At 40.3% G+C, this 13,797-nt stretch overlaps 2 protein-coding genes across 5 annotated transcripts in view; both read right to left on the reverse strand.

Moving 5' to 3' along the window:
* Positions 1 to 437: 437 nt before the first annotated feature.
* Positions 438 to 7,972, reverse strand: tmco6 (transmembrane and coiled-coil domains 6). Of its 2 annotated transcripts, XR_004333853.1 has the most exons (14): positions 7,727 to 7,972; positions 6,629 to 6,735; positions 6,435 to 6,547; positions 6,141 to 6,324; positions 5,937 to 6,041; positions 5,615 to 5,706; positions 5,409 to 5,525; positions 5,190 to 5,304; positions 3,905 to 4,085; positions 2,093 to 2,187; positions 1,766 to 1,933; positions 1,510 to 1,641; positions 1,328 to 1,420; positions 438 to 1,248 (listed from the first exon to the last, which is right to left on the reverse strand). XR_004333853.1 is itself a non-coding variant. In XM_032528129.1 (13 exons), exons 1-13 carry the CDS (start codon positions 7,815 to 7,817, stop codon positions 1,397 to 1,399), a joined length of 1,524 nt encoding a protein of 507 aa, XP_032384020.1. In that variant the 5' UTR covers positions 7,818 to 7,972; the 3' UTR covers positions 438 to 1,396. The 2 variants fall into 2 exon arrangements, 1 of the variants encoding a protein (XP_032384020.1); XM_032528129.1 differs by having other exon boundaries at positions 438 to 1,420.
* A 285-nt stretch (positions 7,973 to 8,257) lies between these two features.
* Positions 8,258 to 13,797, reverse strand: part of tcof1 (treacle ribosome biogenesis factor 1) — a 5,885-nt gene continuing 345 nt past the window's right edge. The window contains exons 2-8 of one of the 3 annotated variants that reach the window (XM_032528122.1): positions 13,052 to 13,104; positions 12,902 to 12,954; positions 12,332 to 12,390; positions 12,036 to 12,210; positions 9,849 to 11,039; positions 8,980 to 9,092; positions 8,258 to 8,846 (exon numbers count right to left, since the gene is read on the reverse strand). In XM_032528122.1, coding sequence (XP_032384013.1) covers positions 8,823 to 8,846; positions 8,980 to 9,092; positions 9,849 to 11,039; positions 12,036 to 12,210; positions 12,332 to 12,390; positions 12,902 to 12,954; positions 13,052 to 13,104 — 1,668 coding nt within the window. In that variant the 3' untranslated portion in view covers positions 8,258 to 8,822. Of the gene's footprint in view, positions 8,847 to 8,979; positions 9,093 to 9,848; positions 11,040 to 12,035; positions 12,211 to 12,331; positions 12,391 to 12,901; positions 12,955 to 13,051; positions 13,108 to 13,797 lie in introns of all 3 variants that reach the window. The other 2 variants (XM_032528123.1, XM_032528121.1) reach the window with 2 other exon arrangements.

Raw genomic sequence — 13,797 nt, forward strand, 5'->3', positions numbered from 1 at the left:
TGAGACTTTAGCTTTTTTTCACTAAGGGGAGGGGTTTGGCTAGAATTCTCTTGCTGTTCCTCAGTGCAATGTTCACTCAGTCACCAGGTCCAGTTAAAATAGCTGAGATCTGTGTGGAAATTCAGGGACAGGAAAACAATGTCCAATGTTAATATGAAAACAGTAGAAGTAATGCTTTGTGGGTAAAGAACATTTTTAAAATGTTTTATTTTGAAATGGTATGAAACATAAGCGCAAACTTTTGATGTATATCTGTCTTCCTAGTGTGACAAAAAGATTTGGACTATGATGCATGGTTGCACAGAGCAACAGCTGGGATAACAGCACCAAGTAATGTTGATCTGGACCAATGACCCTCATTGTTATTCCTTATTAATTAGATCACACCAAAAAATAAAAATAAAACTTAAATATTGCTATCCAGACAACATATAGTCTTCAATTTGTATTGCATGTGATATGAATTTATTTATAATTTATTTTAATAATACAATGGCATTACACAATATAATAAATACAATGACATTCATTAATGACAATGCATGATTTGCTCCAGATATATGATCCTTCCAAAACCGTAGTCATCATAAAACCAAAAAAAAGGGTGCTTTTTGCATCAACCTCATTCTTGATATTTACAGACAGTCATATAAACTCATCTTCTGTACAGACAGTTGGTATTCAAGTTTGGAAGAGAGACTTTGATGAGCAAAGATTCAATATGCAACAAGCACAATATGCAACCGACAAAAAGCCTGTAGTCACAGAGTCTGTTAAAAAAATATTTCATCTTTACATACATTAAAATACCATTGATAACAACACTGAAGATGGTACACGTCAACGTATCAGTAGACAATCAAAAGATATTAAAAATGACTTTAAATATAACATTGTTTGTACAATATTACAGATTGCAGAATGTAAACAAGCAGTCCTGTACTCTCAGGTGTGTTCTCACTCCTAACTCGTCCAATACAGCAGCTTGGTCAGGGGCCCTCAGCGTCTACCAATACCAACATACCAGGCTTTTCAGAGCAGCTGTGAGATAACAAGTGACAATGATTGTCAATAATGAGTAAGTCTGCGTAGGGAGAAGGTTGGGCTGCATGAATGGGTCAAACAAATGCAGGAAACTGCTGTCTTGTGTGAAACCAAAAGTCAACATTGACTTTTTTTAATGTACGTAAGTTACGTAACAAACCATGATCTCTTCCTAAACCTAATCAACTAGTTTTGTTTAACCTTACCCTGCATGCTGAAAAATGTCGCCAAAGGGGTCATGACCAAGCAGCCGTGTGTAACAAGTTGGGAGTAACAATGAATCGAGTGTTGCCTCATGGTATCGGTAACACAATGTACTCCGTGGGTGTGAATTTGATGCCTCCCTGCTGCTTCAGGAACATGGGATGTTGTCCAACTGCAACAAACAGGTCATACAAGTTAGTTTTGAAAACTGTGAATTAGTACAAATTCAACAAACAGAGCAAACCGCACCAACGTCTTTACCGAGCAATCTGTTGAGTAGGACAGTAGGTGGTGCTCCAGAAGATGTGTTGCTCTTCTTCTAATCTCTCCTTCACTGTTGTACTGAATGGCTTCTAACAGTGAAAGCCCGCCTTGCCTCACAAACTCTGCCACCTTAGGGGAAAGAATAGCTTTGGTAACTGCCACAACTACAGTAGCTTGGTAAAAGCTAATCATTTGTCGGGTTTGGCTAACCCTACTGAGCAGCATCATAGTTTCAAAGGCTGTTCTAAGTTACCTGTGGACCATTGACTAACAGCATGAACAGGACATCCATACTCAAGGTCACCATCTCTTGGTCGGCCATTTTAAGTGTGGCACAGAGCGCAGAGAGCAATCCACGATGGGCCAGCTGGACACAGAACTCCTTTTTCTTGTGGGCAACATTTGCTAGAACCCTCAGGATCTGAGTTTAACAAGAAGGCACATACCAGTGAGATTACTGTAACATTACCAGGGCCAGCATAATAAGCAAAACAAACGTGGTCCATCATCACCTGCTACAATGAAAGTGGAATATTCTATGAAGTCAATGATATCAAACTTTGGCTTAGCTTGCACAGACCATGCTATTGATGCCTTGAGAGAAAGGGAGGAGCTGGATCAGTCCAGGGACCAGGTTGAGAGTCAGCAGAGCAGAGCAGAAAGCACTGGAGTGAGCTGTAGCAGCGAGATGGAAAATGCATTGGAACAAACTTCTTTAAAAACATATGAACTCAAATAAATATACTGTATCAATCCTATGTCTACATTTTCAATTCCTAGTACTGAGGGAAAAGTCATAATTTCATATGTCAACAGATCTTCCTATGCAAATCTAAAGTTTTCAACAGTTCAACAGTAACATTTACATACATCTGGTACCAGATGAATTTGTTTTAAAGTTTTATAAAAGAATTTTAATAAGTTGTATACTGAAATAATTATTCAGTTATGTTTAACAGGTGATGCACAGGTGTCGAGGACCAGTTGCCAAAATAAAGCGTGGGCGGCTTGTGTGTGGCTCAGGGGTACAGTGGTCGCCCCACAACCACAAGGTTGCCGATTCAATCTCTTGCACCTCCGGAGCCTCAATCCCAGAATCCCAAGTTGCTCCCCGGATGTGTATAGATGTCCTAATACTTAGGATGGACAACTGCAATAATTACATTTCACTACATTATATATGTGACAAATAAAGTTTATATTTGTTGTTGTTTAAACAAACTCTAAACTAAATTCAATTGTGTGATGCATAACAATGATCAAATGTAAAGTGTCTTTTGTGTGCTTACGTCCTTAACAATGTCTGCTGATATGAGCTGTCACTAAACCAAGCTTGTTCCTGAGCCAAATAACCCAGAGAATACATGAACAGAAATCCCAATATCAGAGGAGAAGTATGTGTTTGAGATTCAGCAGAGATTAGGAGGCCTATACTATGAAACAAGATTTAGCTTTAACGAGGTTACTTCAGGTTCAACCCAGGGTTTTCTGTATCACGATGGTGGATCACTTGTTACCGGGTTCAACCGCCTTGGTAACTTATGCCGAACACCTAACCTGGTCGGGAGCAGGTTATGTTGGAGATTAGAGATCAATTGGTGTAAAACACCGCCTACTGACCAATCAATACTCGATTGATAACGGCATCACCGTTTCTAGAAGCCATAGACTGAATGGGTGGAGCTCAGAGAGTTAAAAAAAAAAAAAGAGAGGAGAGAGAGAGAGAGAGAGAAGGAGGAAGAGAGAGAGAGAGAGAGAGAGAGAGAGAGAGAGAGAGAGAGAGAGAGAAAGAGATGCGCTTTTAAAAGTTAAACATTTACAGGCCGATAACCCTGTTATCATTCCCTGTCGGGTATTTTTATGAAAGATATAGATTTTCAGCTGAGTTTAGTACGTATCTTTGTCAGGTTGTTGAACCGTGTGTTGCCAATGCGCTCATCAGTTTGAATTTGTTTTTTATAGTTTTTATTTGCTCTCAGGATCGTTTCCCACTACCAGGGTAGCAACTGAAATAATAGGCTAAAAGCAACAACAGTTCATGGAAAGCACAAGTGTAACTATGGTCAGATCTTATGCCTAATGGAGAAGTGATATTGATAGTGTTGTGATTTACGCATTTACAGCTTTTCTTCCTGTTTTAGGAAGCAACGACTGTATTGTCTACAACCGTGTCTTTGTTCATCATATTTATGTGAAATTATAGTTTGCTCTTCTTATGTAAAATATGCGGGTCTGGTAGATGTTTGTGATTGATCGTGCTGTGCAAACACTGTCTCTTTAAGCAGGACCGTGGTTGTTAGGTTTAGGTGAAGACTGCTAACTGCAACAAATCCAGGGAATGTTGATCTTGATTCGTAGTGCAGGCCTCTGGTGTGACTCAGACGGTTCAAACCTGTGAGGTTGTTGAGGACCCAGGCACTCTCTCTAGCCAACGCTGGCTGAGCCTGCAGGTAGGCCTGAAGAAGTGCACACAGAGCGACCACAATACGAAGGTCAGCCACTTGGGTGTTCAGGTCTTTCACTGGACAGGAGGACAGGAGGTTTCCAACACACCTCAGCAGAGGACAGATCAACTAGAGGGGAAGAAGGACATGTCCATGTCCGTTACACACGTCCGCTTAAAGGTTACAAATTGTTTACATTGTGGCTGATCTTCCTGAGCATGGTTTATCTTAAAAGGTGCTCTAAGCTATGTTGGGTGACCGCACTTGTTGTTGACGTTCAATGTCCTCCTCATCCTGTCCCCTCTCCCTCCCTTACGTGCACTAACCCACCTAACCCCCACCCCCAAATCCTTCTCGTCGGTTACTGGCTGGGACACTGGAAGACGGTTTGTTATGTTGGTGGTGCAGGTGGGCACAGTTTGTTTTTCTTGCCGTGTGTAGACCCTGGGCTGTCTACAGAGATCACATTTGTTTTACAGTGTGTTCAGGGGACAGGCAGCTGGCGGAAAGGGAGAGGTTTGCTGTATGTGACAAAACATTTTATAGCCTAAAACAAAGCGTGATATCACTTAGAGCACCTTTAATTTTCTGCCTGTCACTATGGAAATCAATGATCCTTTAGATAAGTAATGTATCACAGTGAAAATTGTACTTACCTTTAAGAATATTTACTTTTCTATTTTGGTCAAAGTTATCATAATGAGATAATATAGCTAGAGGACAATACTGATTAAATAACTTTCCTTTACAATCTGTGTAATGCCAGAAAAAAAACATAATTAGTTCCATAGTTCTCATTTTTGGTAATTTGTTTGGATTATTAGATAACGTGGTTGGTGAATGTGATGCTTTCCAGCAGCTGACTCTGAACTCTGATGAGGAGGCTTCATTGAAAACATCAACAACAAAAACAGCACGCAACTGCTCTTTTGACAAAATAAATGAACACATAATTAAAAGCTATACATTTTGTTCACTGTGATCCTTAAGTTGTTTCAGGCGTGCTTTAAGTCTCTGCATTTTGATTTTGATTCCATGCTGACATGATGTGAAACCATTGAGGTCTGAAAGGTAAAAACTCAATCTAAACAATAATAGGTATGCTTTAAAAGATGGTCAGTGATGAAAAGTACTGTTACACGTGACTTCTTTTGAGTAAAACATAAACAACAAAAACAAGTGCATTAAAATCCCAAAAACACAATGACAAACAGACTGTATTCATTTCCTTACCAGCTCCATTCCTTCTTCCTTGTTTCCTTCAGCCACAGCACCGCCTAGTGACACTAACAGAGAACTGCACTGTAGCAGGGCCCCATGAGCCAACAGCACTCTGTTGTCCTTCATGCTTTGGAGTGAGACAAAAACAAAAGAGGTACAGTTTGTGAAGCAATTTGATTATACGACAACTAAGTAAAGATCACTGTTGCTGACTGTTGACACTTCCTTCACCTGCATGAGATGTAGTGCAGACACCATGCACATTCAATGGCAGGTGCCAGGCCAAACTTTGGGTCAGGAGTCAGGACTGATAACAAGTGTGAAGGTAAACTGGAGGCAAGGACCATCCTGCAGACACAGAGGATGACTATGACACAACAGTTTAAGAGAAAAGATCTGAGAGGGCCGCAATGATGCAAATAAACTGGTGTCATTACGGGATTATTTTCTCTGCCGCATCTTTGGCTTGGACAAGCTGACAGAGGGTGAATCCCACAGCTTCCACCACCGCAAGGTTATGTCTTTGGTTCTGGACACACACAGAAACATCAAGAGAGACATTTTGACATTACTACATTTAACCTTGTGAGGCACCAGTTGAGATCTATGGGAAAAAGTAGATTTGGAATCAGCTTCTTTGCAAAAACTCTACTAATGATTTAACAAAGATTTACTGACATATTAACAAGGCGCAGTGATGATATTGGTGTGATCGAGGTCTTGTACAATGATGAAGGTGAATGAATCTTGTTAAATTACCTCTATACAGTTGGCCAGAGCTGGAATGATTCCCTGGGCCAGGAGCTTCTCTTTCACAACATCACTGTCTGGGCATAAATTACCTAGCGTGTAGAGACACAGCTCCTGTGTACACATGAACAGATAGAAAGTCACAAATCTCCTGCATAATACTGTATATAGGTGATGATATTACACAACACCTGCTTAGGAGAAGGTACTCACAGTGAACTTAGTGCTTTGGCCAGACAGGTAGGTGAGCAGGTAGGGGGTGGCAGGCAGAAAGGCTGGTGCCACGTTGGTGTGGGGAGAATGAGACAGCTCATGAAGACACCGAGCAGCCTGCAGACGGCACGTAGCATCTGAGCCAGTGAGGAGACCAACCAGAAGATGCATACCATTCTCTTGCCTACAGCGAGGATAGATTTACACACGGACATTATACATGAGAAACAGATATACAATGTCAATAACATCTTTTAAACTCATTTAAGGTGGCAATAAAAGTTACCGGCATACTTGATGAAGGTGAGCTGTGCCGATGGGTTGCGGAGAGCTTTACTCAAAGCTTTCAGATGGGCCTCCCTCTCCAGCCCGCTGTGTTGAAGTTTGTGAAACAAACTAACCACGTCCTGGGGGCAACAAGTAGCAGATTCAGATGGGAAGATTTACCTTACCAACCAAAACATTATCTATCACGACGTCTGTCTCACCTGCTCCCCTGAGTTTGTGTCCATGGTGACCCCGGGCTGGTCCTCATCATCATTCAGCAGGAGTCTCTTGCTCACAAGCTGTCTGTCTCTGCGGGCTTGTCTCAGGGCTACAGCATTTGACAGAGACAAATATTACGAAGAAGAAAAGTCATCTGAGCTAGCTTCTCAGCGTAAAGACGCCCTACAAGCCATCAATCTGTGAAACTCAGAGACCAAGCTGCCCTGTGGATGAGTTACACATTGACTATAATCGTGTCCCAGTAGCTGGAGGAATTGCCGATGTCATTTTAACATCATGACTAGACATCAACTTGTATTCCTGTCCTCTATTACTACATAGACATGGTGTTGTCTACTCTTTACGGCTGTTAACGTAATGCTGTGTGAAAGTGCTGGTTTGCCATTAGTTACCATTATTAAAAATATGCTAATTATTGCAGTACCCTAAAATGTTAGCGTTACATGACACATGATCGACATCTCTGTACTGAATGTAGTACAGTAGTAAGAGGGCCTCATCAACATAACTCGGGGCCCCCGTTGACAGACTCAGCACCCCCCCCCTTCACCCGCAGTCACAGATCTGGACTATTGTCCCTGACCATTGCACATTACATATAGTGTCACTTATTGTAAACTGTTGTATATCCCCTGATTAATATTTTTCACACCCAGCACAAAACCGTACAGCCTTTTTCCCTTTCTCAAGGATATATTGTACATCTTTGTGATAGGGTCATTAACATTTTTTTTTAAATGCATTTTTTCTGTTCTATATTAATGTTCTTGACTGTTGCAGTACTCTATTGTTTATTTCCTTGTCATGTTTATTGAATGCATTAAACACACCAAGGCAAATTCCTTCCACGTTAAAACTTACTTTGGCAATAAATATCGTTCTGTATACGTTACTGGATGAATTCTCTGGGTTGATAAGTTCAGGCTTTTTAATTGACATCATTACGTTAGCTGTAGCGTAAAGGAACCTCTTTGAGGGAAAATGTGCATATAATGCAGCATACCTTTAGCGTGAATTTTGCTGACTAGTTGTAACGTTAACGGGTTGATGTGACTGCTAACACGTTATTTAACACTCACCCTTTTCGTGCTCTCGCCTTTTAAACTTGAGCTCCTCCAAGCTGTCGCCTTGCCGACCAGCTTTGTGGTCAACTTTTTTTAACCTCCACATTTGGTTATTATGAGGTCAACCACTTGCAGTTCAAACAGTTAAATGTTAGCTAGTTCAGCTAGTTGTTTTATTCCATGGTGGAAAATGTTATCGCAACCATTCATGCAGCCACCAAACAGAGTGGAAGTTCTTCTTCGGTTTCCTTGGACGGACCTTTCAGCCGCTGCAGCGCCATCTGGCGGACACGCCGGGCACCAACAGGTACTAGTAACAGGGCTGCAACCATAGACCGTTAATATTAAATATACGGTCTTGTTTTGTCCACAACTCAGATATATTCAGTTTACTATCAAGACATTTAACCTAACTTTAATGTAAAACTATTTACATTTAAGAAGCTGGAATTAGGGAATTAATGTTTAATAGCTGACAACTAACTGATTAATCTATGCAACTCTAAGTGCCACTGCCCTCAAAAACAGACTTGAGGCAGAAGAACATGCTTAAAACAAACGATGGAGTTTAATTTGTATTAAAAGCACAATGTACAATGCATATGCAAAATCTTTATAAGACATTTAAAACATGTTTAAAAATCAAGATTTTAACAAACATAGGAATTTAACAGCATCAAATGGGCTTTAGTAACCCTTTTCCATATATTTTTGAATAAATATAAAACTTGTCAAAATTGTGATGCGTTCTTTTTTCTCACAAATATCAGAGTTAATAGGCATAAATTGAAGATTTACAACTATAAAATCTTCCTGAGACGGAAAGAGAATGTGACATAAAAACCCTTTAATATACATTCTTGCCATTAAAATGGCACTATCAGATAACAGTGAAAAAAACAGCTGTGGCATCGTAGGCCGGACAATGTGGGTAAACATACAAAACAAATGAAAAAAGATTTTTAAAATTAGAATGTAAAAATGTACCAGAGTAGAAAAGTCCTTTTGTCTGTACAGTTTTAAGTGATCCTTCTAACCATTAAAATATGATTAGAAACAGGGAGGACTGGATGTGTCGCCGTCATCCTTTCGTTTCTGCAGGGATGAAGAATCAAACATCTTCACAACCCTTTTTCTGTGAAGAATGACAGAAAAGAAAAAAAAAAAAATTCAAAAAGAGATTGGAGCAACTGAAGAACTATCTTCCAGCACACAAACTAATGACGCACTAAAGCAGAGCGCTGATGCAGAGTACGGTTCTGTGCTACCTTTTTGTGGCTGGTGTCGCTTGAGGGCGTTGGGAGGGTTAGTGAGGCCGAAGCATCTTGGACAGAAACCGCAGGGGTTTCTGGGACCTCAGCAGATTTCAACTTGCTTTTCTCTGACGGAATGACAAATTAAAGCCAAGGTGAATACAATCGTACAAAAACAAAAAGCATCATGATGCATCAAATACATTTTGTTATTAAAGCTATAAAGGATATTTACTAGAGATGGTCCGATACCAGTTTTTGCTTCCCGATACCGACTCTGATACCTGAACTTGCGTATTAGGCGATACCAGGGGCCGATCAAATACCAGTGTGTCATATATTTTTTTATTTTTTAACAGCTGTGTACTACTATCGCTGTAGGGATGTGATATGATTTCAATCTTTGTTGTCGTTCTGGCTCAGGTTAAACTCTCAAACAATGACCGCCACAGAACATTCTTTTATTATCCAGTTTGACAGTCAGTTAAAACGGAAAAAGAACATTAATAAAACTACTTTAAAGTAGATTTTCTTTAGGGCTTTACAACATAGCATGGCATTGGTGGACAAACGCCAGTGCTTCCCGACACCAATACCAGCGTTTTAGGCAGTATCGGACGCGATGCCAATACTAGTATCTGTATCGGAACATCTTTAACATTTACCTCATAGCTTTTGAAGCTGCATAAACAAAACATTCTACAGTACTAAATAAACTGGATAAATAAAACTACAGCACTCACATGGCACTTCCTGAATGTGTAAAACAGAAACGTTGTTAGGTTAACAGAAATAATCGATTTTGGCTCGGTCAATTATAGATGGAGAATTGACTATTTGATTCATTTCAACACCTCAAACAGCAAAACTATCTATCTACTCACTTTTCTTCTTCTCTGTTGGAGGACTTGATGTCTCGGGGTCGGGTGGAGGTAGTGGTTCTGTGTCATTATTTTTCAATGAGTCCTTTTTCTTTTTCTTTTTCTTCACTTCAGTTATCTGCTCTGGGGTCTCCTCTCTGTCGTGGCTCTCCGATTTATTTGTCATTGTTGTATTGTCTTCAGCTATCTGCTCTGACGTCTCCTCATTCTGGCCAGATTTGTGCTTTCTTTTCTTTTTCTTTTCTTCAACTATCTGCTCAGAATTGTCTTCATCAGGTTTCTCCTTTTTCTTCTTCTTTGCTTTCTTTTCTTGAACTACCTGTTCTGCAGTTTCTCCGTCTTCTTCTACTCTTTGCTCAGAGTTTTCCTCACTACCAGCTGTCCTTTTCTTCTTTGCTTTCTTTTCCTCACCTATCCGCTCTGGATTTTCCTCACCATCAACTGTCTTCTTCTTCTTCACTTTCTTTTCTTCCACTATCTGCAGTGGATTTTCCTCACTATCAGTTTTCTCCTTTTTCTTCTTCTTGGCCTTCTGTTTTTTCACCATCGGCTCTGAAATTTCCTCGTTCTCAACATCCCCATTTTTGTTCTTCTCAATTTCTTCTTCCGTCGTGCTCATTTTACCATCTCCCTTTGTTCCTTTGGCCTTTTTCTTCTCCTCTTCAGGTTTATCCACAAAGTCTTGCTCTGTGACTACAGTTTTCTTTTGCTCTTCACCGTCATTGTCTTTTCCATCTCCACCATTTGGAATCTCTTCCACTTTATCTTCAGTAAGCTCATTTCTCTTCTTCTTATTCCTCTTCTTCTTGGGCCCAGGTGTTGTCTCATCCGTTTTTTCTTCACTCGGAGTTTCATCTTTTTTTCTTTTCTCTTTGTGTAGTGTCTGTTTTGACGGGGAAATAGTGGATGCTGATGGCCCGTCCTCTACAGCGTTTTGGCCCGGGGGGGCAGGCAAGGTCACAGGTGCACCCTTCTTTGGCCTGCTGCTCTTGGGTTTACTATTCTTTGTTGGCGTTTGTGTCACGGCTTTCTCCTCCACCATTTCATTCTTTCCAACTGTCCTGTTATTCTGGTGAACTGGAGTGTCGGTTTTGGCAGGTTGCTTGGCCCGGGGTTTCCTCACTCTCTTTTTAATGGGTGGTGGTGCGGACGAGTCGAGAGCATTGATGGTGTCCATCTTGGCCATGTCAGACTCTGTGGACAGAGTAAACACGGTGAAGACATTGAACAAACATTTCTAGGTGGCACAAATACTTAAAAGAAAACATCAATAGCAGCCACACGGCTAGTATGAATCACTGTTTCCCATAGTGGAGTTTTTCACCGGAGTCCAGCTCGTCTTTCTCACTTTAAAGGTGCTCTAAGCGATGTTGGGCGACGGCACTTCTTATTGATGTTCAAAGTATTTTCAAACAAAATGAGGCTAGCTCGCCCCTCCCTCCTCATGCCATCCCCTCTCCCTCCCTTCCGTGCACTAACCCCCCCCAACCCCAAATCCTTCTCGTCGGTTATTGGCTGTTTGGTGGTTCAGGTAGGCATTTTGTTTTTGTTGCCGTGTGTAGACCCTGGGCTTTCTACAGAAACCGTGTTCCTTTCCAGTGTGTTCTGGGGCCAGGCAGCTCGCGGATAGTGAGGAGATGTTTGCTGTATTTGACAACGAATGTTGTAGCCCAAACAACGCGTCACATCGCTTAGAGCATCTTTACGTGAGAGGACCCAGTGTACCCTGTCTTTTTATTTCCCAGCATGCCCTGCATTTTTCGATCCTCTTCAACCTCGTCATCCTTCATTCTGTCTCTTTCAAATGTAATAAACACAAATAACCTGGAGTATCTGGCTATCTGAACTGTTTCAGTGCTTGGTCTTTGGAAATATTAGCAGTAACTTACAAACCCCAATTACAAGGAACCCTGGACAATGGACCTTGTGTAAAACGTAAATAAGAACTGAATACAATGATTTGCAAATCCTTTTCAACCTATATTAAATTATATACACTACAAAGACAAGATAATGTTCAATCTGATCAACTTTGTTTTTTTGCAAATATTTCACTCATTTTCAATTTGCTGCCTGCAACACGTTCCAAAAGAGCTGGGACAGGGGCCGGTTTACCACTGTGTTAGGTCACCTTTCCTTTAAACAACAATCAATAACAATTTGGGAACTGAGAACACTAATTGCACCTACCTGTCATCTGCAAGACCATTTTCTTCCATTTATCTACATCCAGACTGCTGTCAGAGTCTGAATCGTGTCCTACAGCAGCCACCACCTCGTCTTTGGTTTGGGTCTTTGATTTTTTCGCACTGATGACATTTTCTGCAGATTTACCTTCACTTCTTTTCCTTTTTGTTGGCACAGACTGATAAGAGAAGAAAATAACAGACTAAATAGTGAAAACGCTAAAGAACATGAATCAGACCAGTTGCTAGACCAGTGGCTTAAATGTTGCAATAAAAAATAAAAACAAAATAAGAAATCACCTTCTTTTTCTGTGTCTCTGCTTTGTTTGTAGGTTTGTCCTTCTTTTTCTTTGGAGTGGCTGTACATAAACATTTTTGTAGAATGGGTTAAGAAAGTATTCAAGTGCAAACCAGATGATCATTTCTTAGTTCCTCTGAAACTGGGATAGACCTCATAGCAACAGGAGGTGCTGTTAAAACTGCTGATGATGCTGCAGCATCAGCATCAGCTGGAGCTTCCCGCTCAGAGGTGCTGCTAAGTTTTTATCTTTGATTCAAAGAATCATTTAACTTACTGCAGTTTAAACTGGACTTAACTACTTAAATTCCAATACAAGTTGAGGAACATTGCATGATAAACAGTAGATCAGAAGGTTTATAGATAGGAGAAAACCCCCAAGTCATCCTTCAAACAAGTTGGAGGCAAAGAATGAATGAAACAGGGACTAGTCTGACAAATCAGACCCCTCAGCAGCCACTCACATCTCCAGTTTTGACAGGATTCAAGAATTCTAATCTAATTATCAAAGTACGCACAAAGAGTTGGAGCCTTTCCATGCTGTGTAAGGTTAAAGAAAAAAGCAGTCATACCCTTAACTGGAGTCCTTTTGACTGACTTCGGCTGCTTTTTCTTTTTTGAGTCACTGATGGGAATAGAAACCATGGCACACATGTCATCACTATCAACAAAGTCAAATTGAGATGTTTGATTCCTGCAAAGAATTAAGAAATCCTACTCACTTTACCCACGAACTGTAGATGTCCAATAATGTTGCAGATGTTGTTTTCTCCCCCTGCTGAAAAACAAAATCTAAATATCAAACCATGCAATGATTAAGCAGTTTAATAGGTATAGTATTTAATACCATTATCCAGTCCTGATGTTGATAGCTTTACTAGCATGTGTTGTTTTTTCAACATTTCCACATGAATCAAATTCACAGATCTGTTTTTGACATGTCACATCAGGAAAAGCAATAGATCCCTGATCACATTATGGATGCCTCCATTCCAACAATTATTGTTATGCAATAAAGTAATATTAGTATTCCTCAATCCTGAGTTAAACAAAAAAAGGGTGTGGGTTTTGTTGCTCTGTGTTAACTATGGTAGGGTTGGATTTAGCTGGCTGGGCCTTATGAACTAAAGCTATACTGGCAACTCGTATTATTACTTTAATCTTTTCAAATGTCCCACATTAAGTTTTAACTTTATTTTAATTTGAAACACTGGTTATACACTTGCCATTCTTTATTCTCTCACAAACTTTAACTGCTTAAAAAACACATGCACTTAGGTCTGTTTACACGTTACACAACGTCTGTGTGACGATACCTGGAGGATAGTTTAACGTGTGACAAAATAGTGTTGTACCGTAGACTGTCACGTTAGTTCAAAAGTAAAGGCAGCCTTGCCACAGCACAGGCCATTCACTTTTTCAAACTAATGATCACTGGGAGTGTTTCCATTTTCAAACCGGAAACATT

This window comes from Etheostoma spectabile, chromosome 10 (genome assembly GCF_008692095.1).
Source record: "Etheostoma spectabile isolate EspeVRDwgs_2016 chromosome 10, UIUC_Espe_1.0, whole genome shotgun sequence".
Classification (NCBI taxonomy): domain Eukaryota; kingdom Metazoa; phylum Chordata; class Actinopteri; order Perciformes; family Percidae; genus Etheostoma; species Etheostoma spectabile.